This window comes from Osmerus eperlanus, chromosome 26 (assembly GCF_963692335.1).
Source record: "Osmerus eperlanus chromosome 26, fOsmEpe2.1, whole genome shotgun sequence".
NCBI classification, from domain to species: Eukaryota; Metazoa; Chordata; class Actinopteri; order Osmeriformes; family Osmeridae; genus Osmerus; species Osmerus eperlanus.
Genome location: NC_085043.1, coordinates 9,904,679 through 9,931,208, shown reverse-complemented (window position 1 = coordinate 9,931,208; position 26,530 = coordinate 9,904,679). Strand labels below are relative to the sequence as shown.

The 26,530-nt window shown below is 49.1% G+C and overlaps 2 protein-coding genes across 4 annotated transcripts; one reads left to right on the top strand and one right to left on the bottom strand.

Moving 5' to 3' along the window:
- The first annotated feature begins 34 nt into the window (after positions 1-34).
- Positions 35-8,310, top strand: pomgnt1 (protein O-linked mannose N-acetylglucosaminyltransferase 1 (beta 1,2-)). Of its 3 annotated transcripts, none has more exons than XM_062452182.1 (21): positions 35-127; positions 406-643; positions 771-873; positions 1,072-1,187; positions 1,438-1,503; positions 1,697-1,810; positions 1,994-2,111; positions 2,269-2,367; positions 3,050-3,177; positions 3,297-3,367; positions 3,476-3,551; positions 3,748-3,873; positions 5,344-5,402; positions 5,976-6,048; positions 6,239-6,367; positions 6,486-6,611; positions 6,741-6,805; positions 6,904-6,948; positions 7,362-7,497; positions 7,603-7,712; positions 7,794-8,310. In XM_062452182.1, the coding sequence occupies exons 2-21, from the start codon at positions 515-517 to the stop codon at positions 7,873-7,875; spliced, it is 1,971 nt and encodes a 656-aa protein (XP_062308166.1). In that variant the 5' UTR covers positions 35-127; positions 406-514; the 3' UTR covers positions 7,876-8,310. The 3 variants fall into 3 exon arrangements, with proteins under 3 accessions (XP_062308166.1, XP_062308165.1, XP_062308167.1); XM_062452181.1 differs by having other exon boundaries at positions 102-216; XM_062452183.1 differs by having other exon boundaries at positions 102-643; positions 1,040-1,187.
- A 2,505-nt stretch (positions 8,311-10,815) lies between these two features.
- LOC134012908 (tetraspanin-1) lies at positions 10,816-21,559 on the bottom strand. The gene is made up of 8 exons (XM_062452582.1): positions 21,350-21,559; positions 21,115-21,179; positions 17,542-17,748; positions 16,676-16,750; positions 13,495-13,593; positions 12,813-12,959; positions 11,805-11,888; positions 10,816-11,493 (listed from the first exon to the last, which is right to left on the bottom strand). The coding sequence occupies exons 2-8, from the start codon at positions 21,169-21,171 to the stop codon at positions 11,434-11,436; spliced, it is 729 nt and encodes a 242-aa protein (XP_062308566.1). The 5' UTR covers positions 21,172-21,179; positions 21,350-21,559; the 3' UTR covers positions 10,816-11,433.
- Positions 21,560-26,530: the final 4,971 nt, after the last annotated feature.

Genomic DNA, 26,530 nt, shown 5'->3' with positions numbered 1-26,530 from the left:
CGACAAGTTTTTACACCCACCCACCACCATTACGTAGCCTTTTTGCGCCGGAAATTCCATGAAGCACCGAAACATCTCGTAGCAGCACAACAGTGGGCTCAAGCTGTGGCCGAAGGCTGCAAGGCAGGTAGCACACAAGCCACGAGCATTGCCGGTTATATTCCATATTTTATGGTTAAACAACGTTTAATAACATCCAACCGGTAGAACCTTCACGTAAGGTTTACATTATTAGCTAGCGAGTGCTCATTCCTGCATGGCCTTCCAACCTAACGACAAACGTTTAAGCCAGCTAGCTAGCTAGCTGGTAAATAAAACATAGGACGGTAATATCCTTGATCGAGCTAGCCACTACGTGAGCATTGTCTTGGACTCAAATTTGGTTGCTTTCTTATTTATTTACAGATTTCAATTAGACTGTAAATGAGTATCTGGTCTTATTGAGGAGACGGTGCATGCGGTATAGTAGCGTGCTGTGCACCGGGAGGTGGGGAGGTTTACCCGTGTCTCGCTAATGTCCGGGATGGACACCTGGACTCCAAATCCCAGAGCGAAACCTTTCATTCCCCGCCAGCAACGGAGCCTGTACCTCACCTGGAAATACAAACTAACTAACAAGAGAGCCATCCGTCGTTTCTGCCAGGTGTGAGCAAAAATATTTGTCAAAGGCTGATGCAGTTAGTTTAGCCTCATAAGCCCAAACATAGTTCTATTGACACGTTCGTTTTAGTGGCAAAGCAACGTCGAACTGATTTTTCTCTGCCCTGCAGGCTGGAGCTGTTCTGTTTCTGCTGGTCACAGTAATCGTCAATATTAAACTTATTTTAGACACAAGGAGGGTAGCAAATGAGGAGGAGGCAGCACAGGAGTACGGTGAGTCATTTCTCTTCAAGTTAACCATGTACACTACACATGTATACTACACTCACACATGTACACTACACATGTATACTACACTCACCCATATACACTACACATGTACACTAGACTCACCCATGCACACTAAACTGACCCAATCCTAACAAAGTTCCGTCATTAGACTGGATTGAAGCATAACAGTACCCTTTACAGAGGACGTCCTCCCCAACATGGAGACCCCTCGGCGGCCTGCCAGCGGACGCAAGGCCCTGGACATCGAGGTCTACTCCAGCCGCTCCAAGGTCTACGTGGCCGTGGACGGAACCACCGTGAGTGGCAGTTGGTTCTCAACCTTTTCTGGCTTCGGTACCTCCCTTTTCCCTGATTTCTGAATCCTAGTACCCCCTATACCCGTAGTTATATCGTATAAATACGCATTTATACCCACATTTTCATGATTTACCCATAGGAGTACTCCCCATTTGAGAAACACCGGTCTGTGGAGACGATAGTCTTGTTGTCTTGTTAACTGGGCTGGGAGGGTCCGGACAGTGTTGAAGCTTCTCTCCTCGCCTCCAGGTCCTGGAGGATGACATGCGGGAGCAGGGCAGGGGCATTCACGTCATCGTCCTCAACCAGGCCACCGTAAGCCACCTCGCAGAAACGCTTACCCAAAACTTTAAACGTCAACACTGGTGAATCCTTCCAATGTGGTGACGTACCCCCACTTCAACACGAGCCATGCCCGACCACGTTTGTGTTGTGTGGGTATGGAGCAGAGTGGTTTCGTAGAAACTCCTGCTCTGGTCTCTTGTCAGTTTGTTTTTTGTTGTCGTAGGGACACGTGATGGCCAAGAGGATCTTCGACACGTACTCTCCTCACGAGGACGAAGCCATGATACTGTTCCTCAACATGGTGACCAGAGGAAGGGTCCTCATCTTCACCATCAAGGTCTGTCTCCTAGCAACTCATCTCCAGAAGATCTCACATGTCCCGTCAAGCACGACCTCATTTGTTGTTAAATGTGTTTTCTTTTTGAAGCGCACGACAGTTGGCTTGACACAAGTGTGTGTGTGTGTGTGCTGTGTGTGTGTGTGGGGGTTGGTTTGTTGTGTGTGTGTGTGTGTCATGCAGGATGAGGGGACGTTCCACCTGAAAGAAGCAGCCAAGAACCTGCTGAAGGGACTCGGGAGTCAGGTGTCCCTCAACCTCAGCTGGAGAGACACCTGGACCCTGGTGGTGAAGAAAGGAGGTACACACACACACACACACACACCCTCTGTCTCACTGTCTCACATTAATAATAATAATTCATTTTTTATAGCGCTTTTCTCAATACCCAATGTCGCTTTACAAGTGTGTACAAGTTTACATCATACACTATTTATTCAAGGTGTGTGTGTTTTCAGGTCAGGTGTATGGTGAGAAGCATTCCAAGTCTCCTGCTCTGTCCACGTGGGGAGACCCTGTGCTGCTGAAGACTGAGGTGCAGCTAACCGCCTCTGAAGGTACCTGACATGCTGAGGTGCAGCTAACCGCCTCTGAAGGTACCTGACATGCTGAGGTGCAGCTAACCGCCTCTGAAGGTACCTGACATGCTGAGGTGCAGCTAACCGCCTCTGAAGGTACCTGACATGCTGAGGTGCAGCTAACCGCCTCTGAAGGTACCTGACATGTTGAACATTCACATGTTATTCAGCAGACGCTTTCAAATAGTTGAAACAGAAAGTATCGAAGAGAACCAAGGCTCAGAAGTGCATCGTTCTAACAGTATTTCGGCGGTCAGTCATCGATCGGTTGTCTTCGTTTCCTGTATTTCTTGCTCAGCGTTTACAGCTGATCAGTATTTCTTTCTGTTCTATGAAATACAACGATATGGTAAATAAAGATACCAGAGGGACAAGGTGTGCCTGGACCTGAACAGAGATAAGACAAGGACAAGAAGAATTATTCCCTTCTTTAGGTACACGTGGTCTGTTGGACTTCATTATTGCCTAGTAACGAACCCCTCCACCCTCCATCCCCCCCCCCCACCTCCTCCACCCCCTACCACCTCCACCCCCCTCCCCCCACCTCCTCCACCCCCTACCACCTCCACCCCCCACCTCCTCCACCCCCTCCCCCCACCTCCTCCACCCCCCACCTCCTCCACCCCCCTCCCCCCACCTCCTCCACCCCCCCCTCCCCCAGAGGCAGAGTGTCACTGGGCCGACACAGACCGGAACCGACGGCGGAAGATCTTCTGCAGTAAAGTAGAGGGTTACGGCAGCATCTGCAGCTGTAAGGACCCGGCGCCCATCCAGTTCAACCCTGACCCGGTGAGTACCTGTCCTGTACGCCACTCCTGTGTGTGTGAGAGTGTGTGATAATGTATGTGTGTGTGAATGGGATTGTGTGTGTGTGTGAACATATATATATATTTTTTTTTTCTCTCCAGCTGCCCGTCAATAACGTGATGAACGTCCCTGTGGCGGTCATCGCAGGAAACAGACCCAACTACCTGTACAGGTGAGGACCGCGGCAGAACAGTGCTCCCTCTCACCCGGCGCCGTGGCAACCGAAAGCGCGTGGTTGTGTTGGAGCGGCGTTTGTTGTGAGCGTGTTATCTCTGCGCAGGATGCTGAGGTCTCTGCTGTCGGCTCATGGCGTCAACCCTCAGATGATCACTGTCTTCATCGATGGATATTATGAGGTGAAGCCTTCTCCCTCCCCCAAGCCCCTACTCCCTCCCCCAAGCCCCTTCTCCCTCCCCCAAGCCCCTACTCCCTCCCCCAAGCCCCTACTCCCTCCCCCAAGCCCCTACTCCCTCCCCCAAGCCCCTTCTCTCCCTAAACATGGGTTCAGTGCTGCTCTCGAATTCAGTCTTAACTAGCTGTGTGTGTGTGTAGGAGCCTATGGACGTTGTGGAGCTGTTTGGGCTGAAGGGGATCCAACACACTCCCATCAGCATCAAGAACGCCCGTGTGTCACAGCACTACAAAGCCAGCCTGACGGCCACCTTCAACCTGCACCCTGTGAGTCCTGCAACCTGCCGGCCCAGTCACTGCAGAGACGGACACCAGCCCAGCCACTGCAGACAGACACCAGCCCAGCCACTGCAGACAGACACCAGCCCAGCCACTGCAGACGGACACCAGCCCAGCCACTGCAGACAGACACCAGCCCAGCCACTGCAGACAGACACCAGCCCAGCCACTGCAGACAGACACCAGCCCAGCCACTGCAGACAGACACCAGCCCAGCCACTGCAGACAGACACCAGCCCAGCCACTGCAGACAGACACCAGCCCAGCCACTGCAGACAGACACCAGCCCAGCCACTGCAGACAGACACCAGCCCAGCCACTGCAGACAGACACCAGCCCAGCCACTGCAGACAGACACCAGCCCAGCCACTGCAGACAGACACCAGCCCAGCCACTGCAGACAGACACCAGCCCAGCCACTGCAGACAGACACCAGCCCAGCCACTGCAGACAGACACCAGCCCAGCCACTGCAGACAGACACCAGCCCAGCCACTGCAGACAGACACCAGCCCAGCCACTGCAGACAGACACCAGCCCAGCCACTGCAGACAGACACCAGCCCAGCCACTGCAGACAGACACCAGCCCAGCCACTGCAGACAGACACCAGCCCAGCCACTGCAGACAGACACCAGCCCAGCCACTGCAGACAGACACCAGCCCAGCCACTGCAGACAGACACCAGCCCAGCCACTGCAGACAGACACCAGCCCAGCCACTGCAGACAGACACCAGCCCAGCCACTGCAGACAGACACCAGCCCAGCCACTGCAGACAGACACCAGCCCAGCCACTGCAGACAGACACCAGCCCAGCCACTGCAGACAGACACCAGCCCAGCCACTGCAGACAGACACCAGCCCAGCCACTGCAGACAGACACCAGCCCAGCCACTGCAGACAGACACCAGCCCAGCCACTGCAGACAGACACCAGCCCAGCCACTGCAGACAGACACCAGCCCAGCCACTGCAGACAGACACCAGCCCAGCCACTGCAGACAGACACCAGCCCAGCCACTGCAGACAGACACCAGCCCAGCCACTGCAGACAGACACCAGCCCAGCCACTGCAGACAGACACCAGCCCAGCCACTGCAGACAGACACCAGCCCAGCCACTGCAGACAGACACCAGCCCAGCCACTGCAGACAGACACCAGCCCAGCCACTGCAGACAGACACCAGCCCAGCCACTGCAGACAGACACCAGCCCAGCCACTGCAGACAGACACCAGCCCAGCCACTGCAGACAGACACCAGCCCAGCCACTGCAGACAGACACCAGCCCAGCCACTGCAGACAGACACCAGCCCAGCCACTGCAGACAGACACCAGCCCAGCCACTGCAGACAGACACCAGCCCAGCCACTGCAGACAGACACCAGCCCAGCCACTGCAGACAGACCAGTGTCTCATTCTCTCTCTCTCTCTCTCTTTCTCTCTGCTTGTGTTTCTAGGATGCCAACTATGCCATAGTGCTGGAGGAAGATCTAGATGTGTCTATTGACTTCTTCAGGTGGGTTTTAAGATGGCCGATCAATGGAAAGGAATGAAGGGTGGTTAAAACATGGGGTCATTGAGAGAGAGAGAGAGAAGGGAAAACAACGTTCATAGGCATAGCCTATCTCGCGTTACAGCAAGCAAGCTACAGCAATGCTGCTATTTTTTGTGACCTAAATCTTGTTTTGGCAGTATTGATCTGACCACAGGGGGGCAACAAATACACACACTTCCTGCCCTGTAGAACGCTCTGGAACTCCCTCTCTCTCTTTGTTTGGCTGCAGCTATCTCGTTTTCACAGAGGAAACACTTTCAATGGATTAGAAACATTGGTCACTTTTGACTTGACTAAGCTTCATGCCATTTCACTTCAGTGAGCATCATTTTTGACCCTGAGCCTTTTGTGTTTCTGTTATTGATCATCCGGATCCAGAAGGTTGGGTTCTCAACGAAGAAGCTAGTTGATGTTTTGGACAATAGATACTTAACTGATTATGAGGCCAGAGAACGCCCACAGTCCACAGTCAGGAAGTGTGGACTGAAGTCCTGCTGGTGACATGATGACGATGACGATGTTGTTGTTTTTCAGTTTTCTGAGTCAGACTGTGCATCTGCTGGATGAGGACGACAGCCTGTATTGTGTGTCTGCCTGGAACGATCAGGTCAGCCTCCCCTCCCTCCCACACACACACCTCCTCACCCCTGTCCCTCACCCCTCACCCAGCCCCACACACCTTCTCAACCCTCTCCCTCACGCACACCTAATAAACCAAAATACAACAACCGACCTGTTGCTCATATTTGTGTGTGTGTGTCGTCATGGCGGCTGGTCACATGGGCTATGTGTTCCAGGGCTACGAGCACACAGCAGAGGATCCAGCTCTGCTGTACAGGGTGGAGAGCATGCCCGGCCTGGGCTGGGTGCTCAAGAAGAGCCTCTACAAGGATGAGCTGGAGCCCAAGTGGCCCACGCCGGAGAAGGTCTGTGTGTGTGTGTGTGTGTGTGTGTGTGTGTACTCAGTGGTGTACCTGTAACATTATGTGAAGCTAACCCTGTGTGTGTGTGTGTGTGTGTGTGTGTGTGTGTGTGTGCGTGCAGCTGTGGGACTGGGACATGTGGATGCGTATGCCAGAGCAGAGGAAGGACAGGGAGTGTGTGATTCCAGACGTGTCTCGCTCCTACCACTTCGGCATCATAGGACTCAACATGAACGGATACTTCCATGTAAGCACCCCCCCTCCTCCTCCTCCAGACCCCCCCATCCCTCTTCCTCCTCCTCCAGACCCCCCCCATCCCTCTTCCTCCAGGCAGCAGGAGGGATCAGACGTTCTAACGTGTGTTCTCTCCCTACAGGAGGTCTACTTCAAGAAGCACAAGTTCAACACGGTTCCCAAGGTCCAGCTGAAGAACGTTGACGGGTACGTACGCCGGCGCCCAACCGCCGTTCTGTAACGTTGAGGTGAAGCCAGAGTGGGAGGAGTTTAACAGGGGGGATTCGTGTGATTGGCTCCCACAGTTTGAAGAAGGAAGCGTACGAGCTGGAGATTCAGAACCTGTTCAAGTGAGTGAGAAAGGCTCATCTGTAAAGCTCTACTGAACCCTGTCCTGCAGACTGGATTACTGACGTTTGTGTGTGTGCCCGTGTGTGTGTGCCTGTGTGTGTGTGTGTGTGTGTGTGTGTGTGTGTGTGCCCGTGTGTGTGTGCCCGTGTGTGTGTGCCCGTGTGTGTGTGCCCGTGTGTGTGTGTGTGTGTGTGTGTGTGTGTGTGTGTGTGTGTGTGTGTGTGTGTGTGTGTGTGTGTGTGTGTGTGTGTGTGTGTGTGTGTGTGTGTGTGTGTGTGTGCGTGTGTGCCCGTGTGTGCGTGCGTGTGTGCGTGTGTGCGTGTGTGCGTGTGCCCGTGTGCGTGTGCGCGTGTGCGTGTGTGCGTGTGTGTGTGTGTGTGTGTGCCCGTGTGTGTGTGTGTGTGTGTTCCAGGGAGGCGGAGGTGCTGGACCACACCAAGGACCCGTGCGAGGACTCGTTCATCCCGGACGGCGAGGGGCGGACCTACGTCATGTACATCAGGATGGAGCAGGACACCGACATCTCCACCTGGACGCAGCTCGCCAAGGTGACCACCACTAACCGCTCGTTTGCTCTCTTAACTTCTGGATTGATCGTCGTCCCGGTAACCGGTGTCGTCTTGGTAACCGGTGTTGCTCGATTGTGTCTCCAGTGCCTTCACGTGTGGGACCTGGATGTGCGGGGGTACCACAGCGGCCTGTGGCGGCTTTTCAGGAAGAGGAACCACGTTTTGGTGGTGGCGGTCCCCATCTCTCCCTACTCGTGAGTAACCCCCCGCCCCCCCCCCCCCCGTAGTTCAGTGTGTAAACAGAGTTACAAACCTCTCTCTTTCTGTGTTGTCAGTGTAAAGAAGCCAGCTCATATCACCCCCATCCACCTGGAGGCTCCACCCAAAGAGGAAGGTGCCCCAGTGGACCAGATGTAGAAGGGGCCCCCCTCCTCGCCACACCTTCCCCCCTCGGGAACAGACCTCCAGCCTAGCCTTAAACGCCCCTGTCTGCCCGCAGTCCCGCCTCCCGCCACTAAGGGGCACCACCGCCTGGATGGATAGTGGAGCAGTGTTGCAGATGCTTCTGGGATCTGTAGTTTTTTTGTAGTGGGATTTTTGTTTGTTCTTTTAACACTGAACTACTGCTCCGTCCCATTTCCTGTGCTTCACGGGAGGAAGATGTCTACCTCTTAGGCCTGTCCCATGCTCTAGCTGCAGCTGTGCTGCGTGGCCAGTCCACTTGTGGATGCTCTTCTCCAGACAATAGCAGGGACAGAGGCATGGATGGAAGGGGGAGGTCTGGGTGAAACCCCCAATCTGTGTCTCCCTGACAACGGTTGGCCGACGTGAGATGACGGGTAGGAAGGAAGGGGCGAGGGAGGGAGGGGGCGAGGGAGGGAGGGGGCGAGGGAGGGAGGGGGCGAGGGAGGGAGGGAGGGAGGGAGGGAGGGAGGGAGGGAGGGAGGGAGGGAGGGAGGGAGGGAGGGAGGGGAAGGGAGGGAGGGAGTGGATGAAGAAAGGATGATGTTCTAGCCGTCCTGAACTGACACACAGGAACATCATACTTCATACCTGCTTGTGTTAGAACTACTGAGTGCTTCGTCCATCTTGTACATACATTTTTAACTTAATTCTATTTATGTAACTGCCATCGCCTAGTCCCGAGTTTCGGTTTTTCATCCACTCGAATAAGTGCATCTTTTTGAAGCCTAACATTGTTTACAGATATCAAATAATACTAATGTGTATATAGATACATATATATATTTTTGATGAAAAAGAGTCCGCTTATTTTTCAGCATTAACGACTGAGGAGGAGTTGGTCTGTTCTTGAGGGATTATTTTGCGGTGTTTTGTTGGTTCCAGGTCACATGACCATGGTACAAAACACTCCCTAACTGAAACACACCCCTTAGTGTTCTCAGTTTACTGCTGTCACGCACATGACGTCTCGGATGGAAGGAGCGGCCATGTTGAACACCACAGTGGCCAGCATCACTACAGTGTCAGTGTCACTACATTTCATCGGGTTAAGGATTCGATATTTGTGGATCTTTGTTTTCAAAGCAGTTATAACAATGGTTGGTTGTGTGCTCCCGCATGTTTTGTTATTATGTACCGTACTGTCGATCCAAAACTTAGTAATATTTCATTTCTGTCTAAGCCACTAGTTATTTTGAACCCAGTCAGGTGTGAAACACAAAACACTACTGTACAAAGTCACAATGTACTGCACTTTTCAATAGAGTAACTGGATCTTAATTTGTTTTTCTTTGTAGCTTTTCAAAGATGGTGTGAGATTTCACAATGGCTCTTGAGGTTATGCATTTTGACAAGTATTATATATTTGAAGCCTTTCTTGGAGATGAATAAAGATAATGTTTTTTAGATGGTGTCTGGTGTCTTTTGTGGCTAAAAGCATAATCTAACTTCTACATGTAATTCCATCTTTTAAGTTATGTCAATGATCACAAAAATGGGTTTACAAATGTACAAATATGACTTGGAATTGGCATCATTCAGGTACAGTCACCATTACTGTACAGTAGTCATATTATCATGCGAATTGTACAAGTCTCTGGTTCGTGAGCTAGATTTCCCAGGGGAGTAAGTAAGGCAAACCCAACGGTAAGAGGAAAGTCAGGCGGCCAGGGAAATGTATGCAAATCCCTGGGTTGGTGCCTTTCCGTAACCGCTGCGGTTGACCAAGGACAAACCCTTCCCTGCTATGTCCTTTGTGTTCGCCTATCTCCAACCCCGTTCCATTATCTCAACGATTCTCTGACAACATTCAGGACCTGCGGCCAAACATGACAGGCAAGCTCGCGTCGTCCCTATCTGCCCACTGAGCGTGCTCAGTGCGCGCCCGCCAGTTCATTACTTTGTCTTTCAGAACACACTTGTGCTTGTTTGTCCCCATCTGCATGTGTGTAACAGACCGATTAAACACGATCAAATAAATAGTGTTTGCCCTCCTCGGTGTGTTCAATTAGTGTCTGTGAGTCACTCTGCCATGGACAATTCTCGGCTAAAGTACACCCAGTTGCCTTGCTCTTTGTTTCCTGCACAGTGATTGTATCCAGCTCTGTGCTCACACACACACACTCGTTTTATACAGCGATACAGCATTCAGTCAGCATATCATTACCAAGTGTGCTCTAAACTGGGTCATTTGGTCTGTCAGTCAAGCCTAGTGGATCATGTCAGATCCTAAGAGGTGGGCAGCGAGTCTTTTCAATGTCATATTTGACCTATTGAACATTCGGTTGAGTGGCGCACAGCCCTCAAAGCTGGGATGTAGATGGAATATTGATTGACTGGATCGGAGAGACCTTCTTCAGAGAGCCCAGAGCGTGAAAGACAGAGGCTGGGGTTGTTGTTGAACAAGGAACGGAGAGGACACGGAACACACACACAGGCACACACACAACCAGGCTCTGAGATGATGGGAAACTTATCTGTTAACCCTTGTGTTATCTTCGGGTCATTCTGACCCATCAGTCATTGTGACCCACCGTCGTATTGCGACAACTTTACCGCATACCAAAACAAAGTGAATCATTTTCTTTTAACCGTTGGGCTGTCTCAGACCCCCCACATTGCGACGGTTAAAATAAAATTATTTTTATTTGTTTTTGTATTGGGTAAAATTGGGTAAACACAACGATGGTTCGTTATGAACCTTTGGGTATGTGACCCGAAGGCAGCACAAGGGTTAACACATCTTAGGTGTCTAATTGATTTGAATTGGATGAACGGTCTCTCTCTCTCTCCCCAATCACCCAAGCAAGAACGCACAGGCTCCTGGGATACCGTCACCACCAGCGAAACGCACCGTCAGAGGAGAACAAAGACACGATTCCATATTAGGATTCAAACAGGGATTTGGGTTTTATTACTCTAATTCTGAGGCTGAAGCCACAAACTCGGCTTATGTTGCAGAAACAATGCCCGGTCACAGTCTCTCTCATCCCTAGCCATTACAAAAGCTCCCAGGTCAATATTTACTCAACCTTGTTACACAATGTGCAAACGGGATACAAGCTGAAACCAAACGGTTTGTGAACCCAGGCATTAAGTCGCTTTGTCGTGTCCAGCTGTCAGTGCTGATAAAGGCTTCTTGTTTTCTTGAAATATTCGGAAATGTGCCAAACAACACAACAATCCATGAACATATGGATGAGGGTGTTGGATGAGGTGAGTACTTTTCCTCTGGGAACCTTGTCCAAGTCCACAACTAGTTTTATGTATTGTATTTATAAGGTATTTACATTTCAGGTGTTTAAATGAGGTCGAAAAAGATCAATTAAATCATTTAAAAACATGAATTAAAACGAATAGCTACTATATCTACACAAAGTATATATCATTTCATTGTTTGAATTAGATTGATATTGGATTAGAAGAGTTACATTTTCAAAAGCTAGTATTTGTCAGTAGAGTATTTGGTTTGACAAAATAACTCAAGGACCTGTGCATAGCAACAAGAGGATCTCAGCTGATGTTGTCGTCAAGGTGACAGTACAGGTACATAGACACCACCATGGCAACGATCTGGTAGGGAGAAACACACAAACACACACTTTGAAACATTCACTTCCCAACACTCTCAATGGAACATTCCCAACAGCCCGGCATCCTGTCTGGGTTTGAATACACGACCATCGCCCCTGCGAAGTCCCAATCAGATCCACACACAAACCAAATCTCTCCCGGCAATAAACTGGAACGAGGCCTGTTGTCACAGAAGGGGCAGTACATGCAAATGTCTGTGTCAGCTGTCCGCCGCGCTCTCGTGGCCAGATGAGAGCTTAGTCAGGAGAGTGTTGAGCACAAGGTTATGACGTCAGCGTTGGTTGGTTTACCTCCAAGGCACAGATCCCCGCCGCCACTCCACCCACAATGTAGGCGTTCCTCTTCAGAGAGTCCAGCAGGTGGTGAAAGCAGCCCTGCAGCAGAGAGACAACCATCACTCAGGTCCTATTCACACCATCACCATCACTCAGGTCCTATTCACACCATCACCATCACTCAGGTCCTATTCACACCATCACCAATACTCAGGTCCTATTCACACCATCACCATCACTCAGGTCCTATTCACACCATCACTAATACTCAGGTCCTATTCACACCATCACCATCACTCAGGTCCCATTCACACCATCACCAATACTCAGGTCCTATTCACACCATCACCATCACTCAGGTCCTATTCACACTATCACTCTAGGCCACGGGTGGGCAACCCTGGTCCTCGAGAGCTGCTGTCAATGAATGGGTTGCTATCAAGTAATGACCATTCATTTGAATCAGGTGTGCTGGAGCAGGGAAACATCTAAAACATGCAGGACAGCAGCTCTCGAGGACCAGGGTTGCCCACCCCTGCTCTAGGCAGTTCTAGCGATCCCTGTACAGCAGGGTAGCACACAGTACTGTATGCTACGATCAAAGTGGTGTATCTGGACCTGATGTTAGTTTCCTCCAGGATCACAATGACTCATATTGAGAGACTTGTTGCTCTTGTTGGTTAGTTGTAACGTTTTAAATTCTTGTACTCGCTGTGAAATATTTTACTGTTGATTGTTTTTCTACAGGTACACTCTTGCACTTTGAGTTTCATGTTGTTTAATTGTAACTTGTTTAACTACATACTCTTGTGGTTCTTCCCTTTGGCACTTATTTGGTTTTCCACAATGTATGCTTCATGTTTTGGCTGCTCGCAATGTTTGGGGCTATCTCGTTGTTATGATCAGTGACCTATGCTCTTTTGTAAAGCTCTCTCCTGGAAGTCGCTTTGGATAAAAGCGTCTGCTAAATGCATAAATGTAAATGTGTCTGGGGGTGCTGGCCAGGGTGCATCTCTATCCCACCCGAACGGCGCTGTCCTCCGCGTCCTCCAGGCTGCAGGGGATGATGTCGGACAGGAGGCAGCAGCTGGGCGGGTATGTGCCGCGGTTGAGCTCGGTGAACCGGGAGCCCGTGAAGTCGGTGTAGTTGGTGAAGCCGCAACACCTCCACTGCAGGAGAAGAAGAAGACAGAGTGAGGAGGCCGCGGCGTGCGGGCGATAGGGGCGGGAACGCCATGGCAACAGGGTTCAGATAACGATCGAAAAGCCCTTGATTAAAAAGTGACATAGCACTGACGTGGAACGGAATTTCTTTGGCATTCTGTTTAGGGAAATCTGGAGGTATTTTTTTCCGCTTGCTACCGTCGTCGTCCAATTGTCATGGCAGCGGCTTACTTATTATGGTCTGTTCTGTCTAAACAGTACATCGGGGAAACACACAGTGAGGAGGTAAGAGGGTTCTATTCAGTTGCACACACGGACATTATGAACCCCGAAGGACGTTTGTTTGTTTGGGGCAGAGGGTTGGTAAACACTGATGGACACAGGGAGTCAGGTGGCTGAGCGGTTAGGAAAAAAAAAAATGACGTTGTGTCCTTGGGCAAGGCACTGCACCCTACTTGCCTCGGGGGAATGTCCCTGTACTTACTGTAAGTTGCTCTGGATAAGAGCGTCTGCTAAATGACTAAATGTAATGTGGACACACCTGGGTCATGGTGCTGTTCCACATCTTGGTGACCACTGGGTCAGTGCCATACTGCTTCTTCAATGCAGGGGTGGCCCATGCCTTTAGGATTCCTTCGGCCTGGGGAATGTGCACACACACACACACACAAGGATATGAAAATCCCTTTAGTGCGACCGTCAAGGTCTACTGCACACTGCACACACACACCTCCAATGTGGAGCGTGGACATTCTTGTAGGAATAGAGGGTAAATCTCAAATACTCACCTATGCATCAATGATGAAATACATTTGTACAGAAGCCAAACAAAGCACATGGGAAATAAACAGCTATTGCCTGCACCCCGAGAAAGCGACTGGTCCGTTTTTCCTCGTTTTTCTCTTTTGTGGTTGTAAGTGGGCACATTTACATATATATTGATGCTCCTGGTCGCTAGGTTAGTGCACTTTTCCCCATTGTGTTTCATGCCATATTTATTTCAGGCAGAGGGAGGCACATGGATGAAACACAAAGGGATACATTCAGAAAGGAGCTCCTTTTGTCGACGTGAGAAGTTCACACACACAGGTTCTCTTCCCTCAGCTCCCTCCCTCTCTCTCTCACCTTCCTCCTCCCTTCCTCCCTTCCTCCCTCCCTCCCTCAGCCTTTTCCCATTTTGATTAATAAGCCCTTGGCATACAGTCACACAAAGACTCATTTAATGGGGAAGGATGGTGTGTGTGTGCCCGAGTATTAGTCGCTTGTGTGGGAAGCTTTGTGCGTGTTTGTGCACGTGCACACATGTGTATGTGTGCACGTGTGTGCACGTGTGTTCAGGGGGCAGAGAGGGAGTTGCCCAAGGGGACACAGAGACATGCTACAATTAAAAGTGCCCCCCAAGAAGCAGGAAGAGGGCTGGGATCAGAGAGGTTATTACGAGCTGGCTAATTCATCACTGTCACTCTCCCTGCGCCTCACTGCGTTCTCACACACTCACACACACTCACACACACACTCACTCAATATGGACAGGACAAAGCCCCTACTAACACACTGGCGTCTCTGGCAGAGGGCAATAACTCACCGATCAAGACAATGCTGGTGGAGAGAGGTGAACACACACACACACTCGTACACACTCGCACACACTCCTGCAGATGCACACACAAACACACACACACACACACAAACACACACACGTGTGGAAGCTCTAAAGCATTTTAATAGAACACAGAGTACAGTCTATTGTCCTAGTGCTGACTGGAAGAATTCTGAAATATTGTTGGAGATTATTCAGAGGGCTCCTTTTATAAGTCATTTATGGGTGAGAGAGACTGACCTCCCTGTGGACTTCTCACGGCGCTGTGAAGGGCTTCCGTCTTGAAGGACGAACCATGCTCCGTGCCAATATTGGCGTCTATCAAACAATCGTCTATCTCCAAACCCATAAATTTGCCTCACAATATCATTTGCATCATGGTCACCCTCCGAGCGCGATGGAAGAACCATGACCGTAAATGGCATGCATAATGCCAGGGAAAATAGGTTATTAAATCTTGGTTATTTCGAGATCCTCCCAGGTTATTGGCTTTTGGGATTCGATGGTATGGGGAAGGCCCTCTGCCGAAAGGCAGATTTATGAGACAGATAAACTAGTACGAAATAGATCAACACTATATTTATCACCCATTTCATTGTTCACATGCGTTGTCACTGAGTTATTGACATAGGTGGCTATATATATGCATATTAGATGTATATGACCCATATTCATCCCTTTCATTATTGCATTACAAATGCATTCGCAGCATTTGTTATCAAAAGTCCGGTAGGGGCTGATGCCTAACGATAGCCACATGCATAATACCATTGACAGTGTTCTTTGTCTTGGTAATGACTGGATGGAAATAATGTTAACAAACAGCACATTAAATTGACTCTAAGCTTATCTAATTTCCTTTAAATAACAAAGGGAATATATAAATCATGGCTAGGATGCCCCACTGACCCTTTAATAATCGCCTGTGCCTTCCATCCCCCTCCTCTGGCACACACACACACACACACACACACACACACACACCTGTATTCCAGCAGATACAGGTTAGATTGCTAGGTTTGGCTAGTTAAGTTGTGTAAATAGCAGGCAGTGAGAGCCAGACAGATTTCTTTGAACAAAACCACATTGCAAAGCCTCCTCTCAACCTCCATTGACAGTCTCTGTAATCTCTGCACACACACACACACACGCACACACACACACACACACACACACACACACACACACACACACATAAAAGCGCACATACACACTGCTTCTTTCCATGTTGGTCTAACACAGGGGACTTGTAAAAGTGAGCAGAAGCAGCTTTTGCTCATTTGGGTATTCAAGCACAAATAGATTAGGCAGACAGGCAGGTATACAGACAGGTATACAGACAGACAGACAGACAGGCAGACAGGCAGGCAGGAGAGTCAGACAGACATGCATACATACATACATACATACATACATACATACATTCATACATACATACATACATACATACATACATACAGGCAAGCATGCAGGCAGGCAGGCAGGCAGGCAGGCAGGCAGGCAGACAGGCCAGGCATCCGATGGATCTGCATTACAGCTGTCCTGCTCTCAGGGACCAAGATGCTTCTCTGATTAGAAACTTTTTTAATTTTCTTTATTTGAAAGCAGCCTTCTCTAACCTCCTTTTACATAGCTCGTTTGAAATTGTTGTAATTATTATACCATTGCACTAAACTGGAATGGAGAGGAGGGGGTATATATGTAAATAGGCTGTTTTGCATATAAAATGCTTTAACTTCAATATTCCAGAGTAATAAATTGCTCAAAGTGAGATCCGTCGCACACAGCCCCAGGCAATCCTGGAGTCATTAAGTGGCCGAATGTACTGGAGCGGACATAAAGCCCTGTAATTCAATGATGGCCAGGCTATGATGGAAAATTTACATGGAGATAAAAATCAAGGGAGAGAGTGGAGGACAGAGAGAGAGGGAGAGAGATGGAGAGAGAGAGATAAAGAGAGAGAGAGGGAGAGAGAGATAAATAAAGAAATGTTTGTGGTGTGTTTGTGTGCATGAGTGTGTGTGTAAAAGAGAGAGAGAGGGAGAGGGGGAGGGAGAGAGGAAGGGAGAGAGGGAGGGAGGGAGGGAGGGGGGAAGACCCAAGGCCGTGATCAGATACTTACAAATGACGAGTAGGCGAGTGCCACCACTCCGGCAGCCAACTCGGCAATGAAAATAACCAGGATGATGGAGAAGAACTGGAGAGGACGAGACAAAACAACACGAGCTAAACAACAACAGCCTTGGGAGTGCAGTAATCAGCCTCGCTGCCGTCATGTTATTGTACAGGCCATCCATTAAACAACACTAACTGCTGATTGGACAAAGGAGACCGCAGAAAGTCTTTTCATTGGAAGACCGGGTACCGCTAGCAAGCGATAAGCATACAGCTAGGAGCTTTCATCCATAAAACCATAATGTGTATCTCAGCGCAGCACCATCAGTCAGAGAAATGAGAGATGGAGACTTGAGGGGTGCTTATGTGGAGAAAATGTGCTGGCTAGGCTAGTCATTAGAGCCTATGCTATGGCCCTCGGAGGTAGTTAGCCACATCACTAAAGAGCAGAATATCACACACCCTGCTCTTCAGCGCTGCGTGGAGAGGTTATACATTGAGCTGTTAATGACTGTTCGGCTAGATGACTTAGTTAAGAATGTTCAATTGGGAATTGTAAGGAGGTTGAGGGGGGATTGTTAGCGAGAATGTTATGGAAGATGATACCGGTGGTACAGTGGAATACCACAGCAGTAAACTGGGGTGGGAAGTTCATCGTAGTGGTGGATAAACGTGTGAGGGTAGGTGGAGAGTGCGAGCGTTATGGATCTGAAGTCACGATACGTTGGAAAGTGATCTGGAGACGGCGGACTGTGCCCTAAAGCGCTAACGTCACAACGGGTAAAAGTTCTGACGAAAGTTCCGTGTCGTCGCTAGTTTGGAGATGCAGTGGGGAGGTGTGCTGGAGGGGGAGAGGGGGCCCTGAAGACCTACCAGCAGCAGCAGACACCTGCTCTCCTTGTGGGCTCCACAGCAGCCCAGGAACCCCATGAGGACCAGGACTCCTCCGATGGCAATGCAGAAGAAGCCTACGTTCACCAACTGGCTGGCCTCCCCGGAGAGGTCCCCAAGGATCTGGAGGAAGTTACCCCCGTCCACGCTCATCCAGATCCCCACTGCCAGCAGAGTCGAGCCCCCCAGCTGGAGGAACACACACACACATATGCAAAACACACATACAGAGACACACACACATGCACACGTATGCAAAACATGCCCACAGAGACACGCGCACACATAAAAGTCATCATCAATGGACTAATGCATGGAACAAAAGCTTAACAAAGACAGCATAAAGCCCCCGGTTTTTATAACCAAGAACTATATATGTTTCACAGATCTGGCGCTATGAAAGGCTTCGACGGTAGTAAGACGTATGTGAGCTGGAAATGATTATTACATCACTAGCCTACGGTTCCATTACCCAGGAACAACGCCGCAACACCACACCCTCTGAACCGTCAAGTGAAGGCTTGCCGATCCTCTCTCCCGGTTTGCCTCAGGCAGCCATCATACACCAGCCAGTATCGACTTTGTCTTCTTTATTTTCTTACCGTTGTCAAGGAAACACTCCCCCCGCTTTCTGACCCCTATTCTCTCAACTCTTATGACACAATGGCATAATGGGAGGAAATCCATTTAGCGATCATCTTGCACCAGTGGATAAAGAGAGACCTGGGGGATTGACTTCTTCTGTGTTATAACTAGGCCATGGCATTACAGCTGGGCCGAGGTAGCTTCAGAATCACCCCGGGGCTGAGGCCTGATGGATGATTTCATCCAGGTAGAGTACATCGGGGATGGGATCGACGCCACAGTAGCCAACTGTAAACAAACACCACGACTGGGATCGTGATGACCTACGACCCAGTTGGACTTTGTAATTCATTTCTAAACAAACAAACAAACAAATGCAGGGGTTTTCCTGCATTGAAAAGGCAAAGGCGGCCTGCCTAAGGCTTTTCTCACACCGCCTAAGACTTCTAACATAAATAGCGCAACAATATATATCCCCGTATTGCTGTAGGCTAATTCATGCATCCCACAAGCCGGCGGCGCTAGTTAAGTTATAGGCCTACGCAGTATCCGTCGAAGAAGACCAACGTAGCTAAACTAACTTTCAGAATCACCTGCCTGAATACTAGTCTGGAGAGACGGAGAATACCGACGCATCAATCGAAGGCATTCAGTAAGATGTTAACCGCCACAACAACAATAATAGTAATTGGGAATAAAAGTATTAGCCACCAAAATATTGTTTAGAGGTGATTCATGGACAAGAGAAAGGGGAAAATTACTTTTTACTTAACAAAACGAGCCCAACACGAAGTAGTAAGGTGAACATGTTACGTGACTGAAACGCCATTACAATTTTGATTTTTACGACTGTAAATTGCATGTTAAAAGTAGGATGTTCAAGAGGAAAAGATTGCAAATTGTTAATGACATTGATGGGGGGAATAATGTTATTTCAAAACATCGTAGCAGGGCAGTAATCGGTTGGCGAAAATCTGCTATCAATTTTTTTTGGGGGGGACAATTATATGACATTTTCTCAAGAGCAATTCCTGAGGGGGACACCAAAATTACTGCTGTAACACATTACATTACATTTATGCATTTAGAAGACTGACATAGCCTACATTGTAATATGTTAAATATTATTTATATTATTTAAATTCCTTAGGTTTACAGTGATTTATTGGGGGGGGACAAATCATATTTTCCCAGGATGGGGATCTCCCATCCCCCCCAATATTCAAATCTGGTCAAAATGTCCCCCCCCCCCAATATATTGATCTAAAATTATAAATTTGCTATGCTACGACAGGCAACCAAGCACGCTGTCCGAAATTATAATTTAAAAAATTATTCGTCCCCCCCAATGTTGGCCCTGTCGTAGCTGTGCAGAGTTGTAGTTTTAGAGTCCTGCCCCCCCTACGCAATCAGTCCTTCCAGATTAAGGAGGTGAGCGGAGACGTCATGCCAGGCCCCCCTCCCTCCCGTCTCCTGAGTGTCCCTGAGACCACATCCAGAACGTCACGTCAAATCACATCGTCCCGGATCTTTTTCACCCTCACTCTTTCTCTCTGACCTTCCTCCCTCACTCTCTCTCTCCCTCCCCTAGCAGTGTCTCCCACCCACCCTTATCTCAACCCTCCTCTCTCTCTCTGTTCTTTCTCTCTCTCTCTCTCTCTCTCTCTCTCTCTCTCTCTCTCTCTCTCTCTCTCTCTCCTTACCCCAGGCTATCTTCTTCTCTTCTCCTTGTCTTCCTGCTCCTCCTCTCCACCTGTTCCCGGTGATCAGGACACTACAAGGCAAATGTGATACGACAAGCATATTCCCCCCTTCTAACTCCTTGTCTGCCGGCATCTCGCCCCAGCTGGATCTAATCATGGGTGGCATTCTCTTTTCTTAAGCAGGATAATCCACCTGATGAAATGCCACTTGTGGGGGAATTTTGTGTCGGAGGGATGCACCTGGCTGGGATTAGATGTAAATGAGTTAAGGTTTGGTCTAAACTGGGGAGATGAATGGCACTGCTGTGGGGGAGCGATATATCAAACCTATTAATGTTTTGATGGAAAGAAACACGAGGACATGAGAACAGGGCCATTGGCCTCTGGAGAGAGGGAGGAATGAATGGAGAGAGAGAGAAGATAAAGAGAAATATAAATAGACATATTCGGAGCATGGATTAAAGAGAGTACCACGCACGAACACCCCTCCAATTGAAAAAAAGTAAAGCAAGGACTCTTCTTTGAGTACGGGAAAACAAGAAAGACGTCAGCTGGGAATGTTGGTTTCTCCTCTCATCATCCAAGTGTCTCCAAGATAAACACGTAGTTCTACTGAGAGATCTAACACAGACACACCACTGAATCCCAAGGCCTGGTAGAGGAACAGGGAAAAGCATGTGCCTACATCTGCAGATAAGATGTGCCGTATATTACAGTACGTGGATGCAGTCAGGTGTCACTTGTTGACCGCACACTGACACATGGGGTTCATTCCTCACCATAAACTGAAAGGAATAATTCGGTCGCTCTGTGCCCAGGTGGCATCCGCTGTCAAATACAGGTTACCCACGCCAAAGTTTCTCTTCATTTCACAAATGCCATTAGTCGTGAACGTTAACCGGAAAACAGAGGTAGGGAAATTAGTGGGTTTGAAGTTAATGAGATGAAAATTGCTGGATGTGAGAAAGTGGGGGCGCGAGGGGGGGGGTTCGCATTTCCGCTTCTGCTCAGTGATTTGAGATCTGTTTGCGTGACATCTTCGCTGTCTGTTTGCATTCGTGGGGGCAGGAGGGAGAGAGGAGAAGGATTTCCTATGCATTCAAATCTGTTGTTTGTTTCCTTCACACTTGACTTTCCCCGTAAAGATTTCACGCAGTAAATGAACAAATGCAATTACTCTTTTCGTGGTGGTACCCCCACCCCTCACACACACACACACACACACACCACACACATACACGTACGCTAAAACAGAAAGCATACTTACCAAGATAAGCAAGTTGAACAAGAGCATCAGCCATTTGACGAATGTGAAGCAACCCATTATTTAATCTGCATGAAGGGAAGATGAATTCGGTCAATTTGCTAAATTACGCTTGACAAAAATAAACTATAACTAAAATCAACTATATCAAACAGACACAACATGATTTATGTGAAGCTAAACTATCATACTGTAACATGTTTAAACTGCCGTACAAACTTGTGAATCCATACAGTACCTGTGTTTTGGATACTGTTGCAGGAGAAACAGCTGGCAGTGGGAGAGGTCGCAGGTCTGAGCCTGCTGACAGCTTCAGGATCCAGCAGGTGAACGAGTCGACCGGGACAATCAAGCTGGAACGGCACTCACCTGTACCCAGGTGTGTTCAGACCGGTGTGTGTGTGTGTGTGTGTGAATGTGTCAGAGCGAGGTGAGGAGAGAAGATGGTGTTCAGGTCGACCAGGACAAATAGAGTGTGGAGATCCCTCCTGCCACTCAGGGACCCCTCAGGATGAGGCAGGGTGGAGCCAGGACAGGTGACAGAAGAGTGACAGGTGCTCAGACTGAGGCGAGGGTCTGTAGTCACAGGTAGCAGGCTCGCCATGACCCCTGCAGGTATAAAGACAGCAACACCCGTGTTCATTACTTCTCTACGGTTTCAGCTGCGCAGGTTGTAAGAATCAAGGCAAGCCATTGGGTGTTGAAATGTAACAACATATGTTTTTTGTATTCGGTGAAAATAAAAACGACACAAAACCTGTTTCGTTTTGAGCGCAGAGAATTGTAACTGATGTGGACAGATGATATGGACTTCTGCACAGTTGAGAGTTGAGTCCATATTGTGACCATTTTTAGTTGTTCCAGTTTTCTTGCAGCTCTTCGTGTTAATCTATCAGCTCTTTGTTCTTACTTTAGGCTACACTACTATACGCCACCACTAGAGGGGAGTGGTGTTCTGTTGTGGTCGGACGTCGCCTTCGTAGTGTTGTTTTGGCTTGAAGCAGAAAGCGAGCAACTATTGCTCAATGCTCCTTCACTGAAGGAATGCGCACTTCTTTGTCCGGTCCTCCTCGATGCGCCAGCGAGGCCTTTTCACTGACCGTTATCGGAATGTGTAGTCAGGTAGGCTACAAAGACATGGTAGTCTATGTGCAAAATGTAGATTCGGAGCAAGCCGTGCTTCTCTTAATAAAGACCAGGCTAAGCGTTTGAGAACATCCTTAATGTTTATGTTATTCCTCCAATGTAACACTGGCTACTCCTTCTTTCCCCATCTTATAACATGGGAATGGCATTCCCTTGACATTACATAAAAATAAATAAAAGTGAAAATCAAGGATTCTGCCCAATGCCACCTTGCTGAAGTTGAGCGCAGCTCAGTAATACCACTTTAATTACCTTATTGTGAGTTATGATAATCTCACCAAAACTATCATTAACACACCCGTCCTTAATCTCGCCGAGAAGAGCACCTGTCAAGCTTCGTTAGCCGTTATACCAGTTAATAATCTTCCAGCGCACTCCCTCCGTCCAGTCCACGAAGAGGAATGATTAGACGACCGTTTTTTCATCACCGAGTGATGGACTGGAGAGATATACCGGGGCTTGGTTAGAGAACGTAAAACACGGGTCCCTTAATGAGGTCGGTTAGATTGAGTATTCTCCCCCACCCCCTCCAGGGCAGGTGGCATGCTAATATCTCAAAACCTCGTGCGAAGCCCGCCGTTAGTGTATCACCAGAGGGCCTGTTCATTACGACCGGAGACGTTCCCCAAAAATGTAATGGGCTAGTTGAGCTTTCATGACCCAAGAATTATAAAACACTCCTCTTTGATCACACCAACGTTCAAAAAAGTCAGGAGATGTTGATTGAATGATTGCATAGCATACCTTGACCCTTTATATCCGCCAGCTAGGATCATCGTTATTACAATATAGGCTACCGATTATATACCGAAAGAATATTAGCAACATTAATGGTTTCCAATTCAATTTCAACATTCAATAATCCCTTTGTTCAGGCTATACTAATCACTGGCCCCGATCTAGACGAGCCTTTTTAAATTATTTCCAAAGTGCAGATGCATAGTATTGAGAGATCACAAATCAAAGAGCACAGCAGCCGTATCGTTGCTCACAAGCCATTAGGTCTACTCTTCAAATTGGTCATTCTTTGTGGAGAAGGCTTTAAGTGGTGTGTTGGTGGCACTGACTGAACACCAGCGCTGAACACCAGAACTCCTCTGTGACCTCAATTGTCTCCTGCCTCTTAATTTATCACACACATAAGCAAATGCATATTAATTCACACCAATCCATTAGACCATAGGCGGCCCAGTCTATAAATCAAACCATAAGGCTCGCTAATTGACTCTTACACAAAGGAAAAGGCTGTTTGTGAAGCAGGGAGGAGTGGAGACGCGAGGAGAGGGAGAAGGTACGGAACAAGTGGAGGAGAGAAGTGGAAGGGAAAAGGTAGGAACAGGAAAAAGGAGAATGAGTAATCATTCAGTGGGAAGGTGCACTAGGGTATAGAGGGAGCGAAGAGCGGTCGGAGAGGATAAGAGAGGAGAGAAGAGAGGAGAGGGGAGGAGAGGGGAGGGAAGGCGTAGGAGAGGAGAAGAGAGGAGAGGATAAGAGAGGAGAGAAGAAAGGAGAGGGAGGAGGGGAGAAGGCGTAGGAGAGGAGAAGAGAGGAGGAGAGGACAGGAGAGAGGAGAGGAGGAGAGGACAGGAGAGGGAGAGGGGAGCGGAGGAAAGGACAGGAGAGGGAGCGGAGGAGAGGAGGAGAGGACAGGACAGGAGAGGGAGAGGGGAGCGGAGGAGAGGACAGGGGAGCGGAGGAGAGGACAGGAGAGGGAGAGGGGAGCGGAGGAGAGGACAGGAGAGGGAGAGGGGAGCGGAGGAGAGCAGAGTCCTGTTCAGCCTGTGGCTTGTATGGCTTCTTTGTTCCATGACTGATAACATGCTCTTATGACATGCATCAGTAGAGAGACCCATGGTCAGTTATCTTCTATCACCCCAGGCCTCTATGTAATATATACATGTACCATACAGGCTAATTAGCTAAAAGGGCTTCTTTCGTATGCATTTCCTTCTCGTTCTCCCTGTTCTCTCTGTTCCCCTCCTCTATCCATCCCTCTTTCCTTTCCCCCCCTTTTCTCCGTTAGTCTCCGAGGCAATAATCCAACGCTGCCAATAATTAGTGTAACTCAAGTCTAATAAGTTTCTTGCAAATGCCTGTTAACTCTAAACAGATTAGAGTTGGGTGGCTTAGTGGCCACAGTGGCTGGCCTTCCCGTAGCGATTTAACACATCTATTAAACCCCACCATCACTAAGCATCCTAATGACCCTCTCTAGGAAACAATTAAAAGCTGGTTAGTTAATGCAGTTGTCATGCTTGTCATGGAAACCTGTTATCTCAGCTTTTACAGCTTTTAAAGTTATTCCCCCCCCCCCTCTCTCTCTGTCCACCTCTCCTCCTCCTCTCCTCCTCCTCTCCTCCTCTCTTCCTCCTCTCTTCCACCTCTCCTCCACCTCTCCTCCTCCTCTCCTCCTCTCTTCCTCCTCTCTTCCACCTCTCCTCCACCTCTCCTCCTCCTCTCCTCCACCTCTCCTCCTCCTCCTCTCCTCCTCCTCCACCTCTCCTCCTCCTCTCCTCCTCCTCTCCTCCACCTCTCCTCCTCCTCTCCTCCTCTCTTCCTCCTCTCCTCCACCTCTCCTCCTCTCCTCCTCCTCTCCTCCACCTCTCCTCCTCCTGTCCTGTCTTTCGCTCCTCTCTCCTGCCATGCTCTCTCAGTGCCTCCACCCTCTCAGGGCCTGCACCCTCTCAGGGCCTCCACCCTCTCAGGGCCTCCACCCTCTCAGGGCCTGCACCCTCTCAGGTTCTCCACCCTCTCAGGGCCTGCACCCTCTCAGGGCCTCCACCCTATCAGGGCCTCCACCCTCTCAGGGCCTGCACCCTCTCAGGGCCTGCACCCTCTGCCCCTTATGAGGCTCCTCTGACGGGGGGAGTTGGAGATATGAGGTGCTGTCATGCAGGAAATGACCTGTATCTTGGATCCCTGCTCTGAGATGAGAATCACACCTGACTGTACTGATGCACCCCCCCCCCCTCTCTCTATCTCTATCTCTCTCTCTTGCTCGCTCTCTCAACCTCTCTCTCTCTCTCGCTCTCTCTCTCTCTCTCACCCTCTCTTTCTCTCTCTCTCTGTCTATCTCGCTCTCTCTATCTCACCCTCTCCCTCTCTCTCACCCTCTCTTCCTCCCTCTCTCTCTCTCTCTTTCTCTCTCACCCTCTCTCCCTCTGTCTCTCTCTCACCCTCTCTCCCTCTGTCTCTCTCTTTCCCTTTCTCTGTCTCTCTCACCCCCTTCTTCTCTGCTCCACTCTCTCTTCCCCTCTTCCACCTCTCCCTCCCTCCCCCCTCCCTCTCCTCTCACCTGAGGAAATGTTAAGTATGGTCCTGAAGGCACTGGAGCGAGGCTTTGTCCCTCAACCATATCTCACCGTGATGGGCACTGCCTATCTGCTTGCCTAACAATGGGGCATGCGCCCATCCTTCCTCTCCTCTCTCTCTTTCCCTCCCTCTCTCTCTCCCTCTTTCTCACCCTTGTTCTTATCCCTTTACGGTCCAGCCCAAAGAGCTATTTTCCTTCCTCATTTCATCAGGCATGCAAAGCTTCCCAGTGAACCATTATGGACAGTGAGTCACTGCGTCTTGTGAAAGGTTAATGTGTTGGATGATTGTAAATTGTTTGGCTATTCCAAGAGGCTCAGAAAGAGATAACTCAACCGTAAAATTTGATCGGCCTCAGAGCTCTTTCTTTCATCTCTCTCTCTCTCCGTCTCTCCCACTCGTTCCCTTCCCTCCGTCGTGGCTTCCCTCAATCATTATAATCCCCCCTCACACACACACACACACACTCACACACACTCACACACACTCACACACACACACACTTTTGTGTGTTCTCCTCTTTCCTCTCGGTCTACTCTGGTGTTCGTCGTGTCGCTCCGAGGCAGAGTTCAGAGCAGAGGCAGGAGTCTTCTCGACGGGCTGCTCTGATCTGAACTCCAGATCAGATGGAATAGTAGTGCCGCTGCCCTCTCACGTTTTCTTTAAAATTGTGATTTTATGTTTTTTAAACTAATTAGTAGTATTTGTACAGACACAAAAGTAATTTATTATTGGGAATAAACAGTACAAACAAAATAAACATTTTTTCGAACATATAGGGGTACAAATGCAATAAGAAAGATGTCAGTGTGTGACCCATGGTGTGACCAAATTTATGTTGGGGGATGGGATGACTACTGCCTCAGGGCCGTCAAGGAATTTCCTAGGAGATTAGAAACAGTAAGTCTATTGTTATTAATGCTAGTAAACAGAAAACTCTGTGAAATCAACAATGAACTGT

Excerpts from the sequence above, each read along its gene's own strand:
- pomgnt1 (XM_062452182.1), top strand. The coding sequence starts at position 515 with ATGTCCGGGATGGACACCTGGACTCCAAATCCCAGAGCGAAACCTTTC. Across the intron at positions 644-770 it reads CCATCCGTCGTTTCTGCCAG|GCTGGAGCTGTTCTGTTTCT; the intron begins GTGTGAGCAAAA and ends TCTGCCCTGCAG. Across the intron at positions 1,504-1,696 it reads TCGTCCTCAACCAGGCCACC|GGACACGTGATGGCCAAGAG; the intron begins GTAAGCCACCTC and ends TTGTTGTCGTAG.
- LOC134012908 (XM_062452582.1), bottom strand. The coding sequence starts at position 21,171 with ATGGGTTGCTTCACATTCGTCAAATGGCTGATGCTCTTGTTCAACTTG. Across the intron at positions 11,889-12,812 it reads CGGAGGACAGCGCCGTTCGG|GGCTGCTTTCACCACCTGCT; the intron begins GTGGGATAGAGA and ends TCTCTGCTGCAG. Across the intron at positions 11,494-11,804 it reads CGGGGATCTGTGCCTTGGAG|ATCGTTGCCATGGTGGTGTC; the intron begins GTAAACCAACCA and ends TCTCCCTACCAG.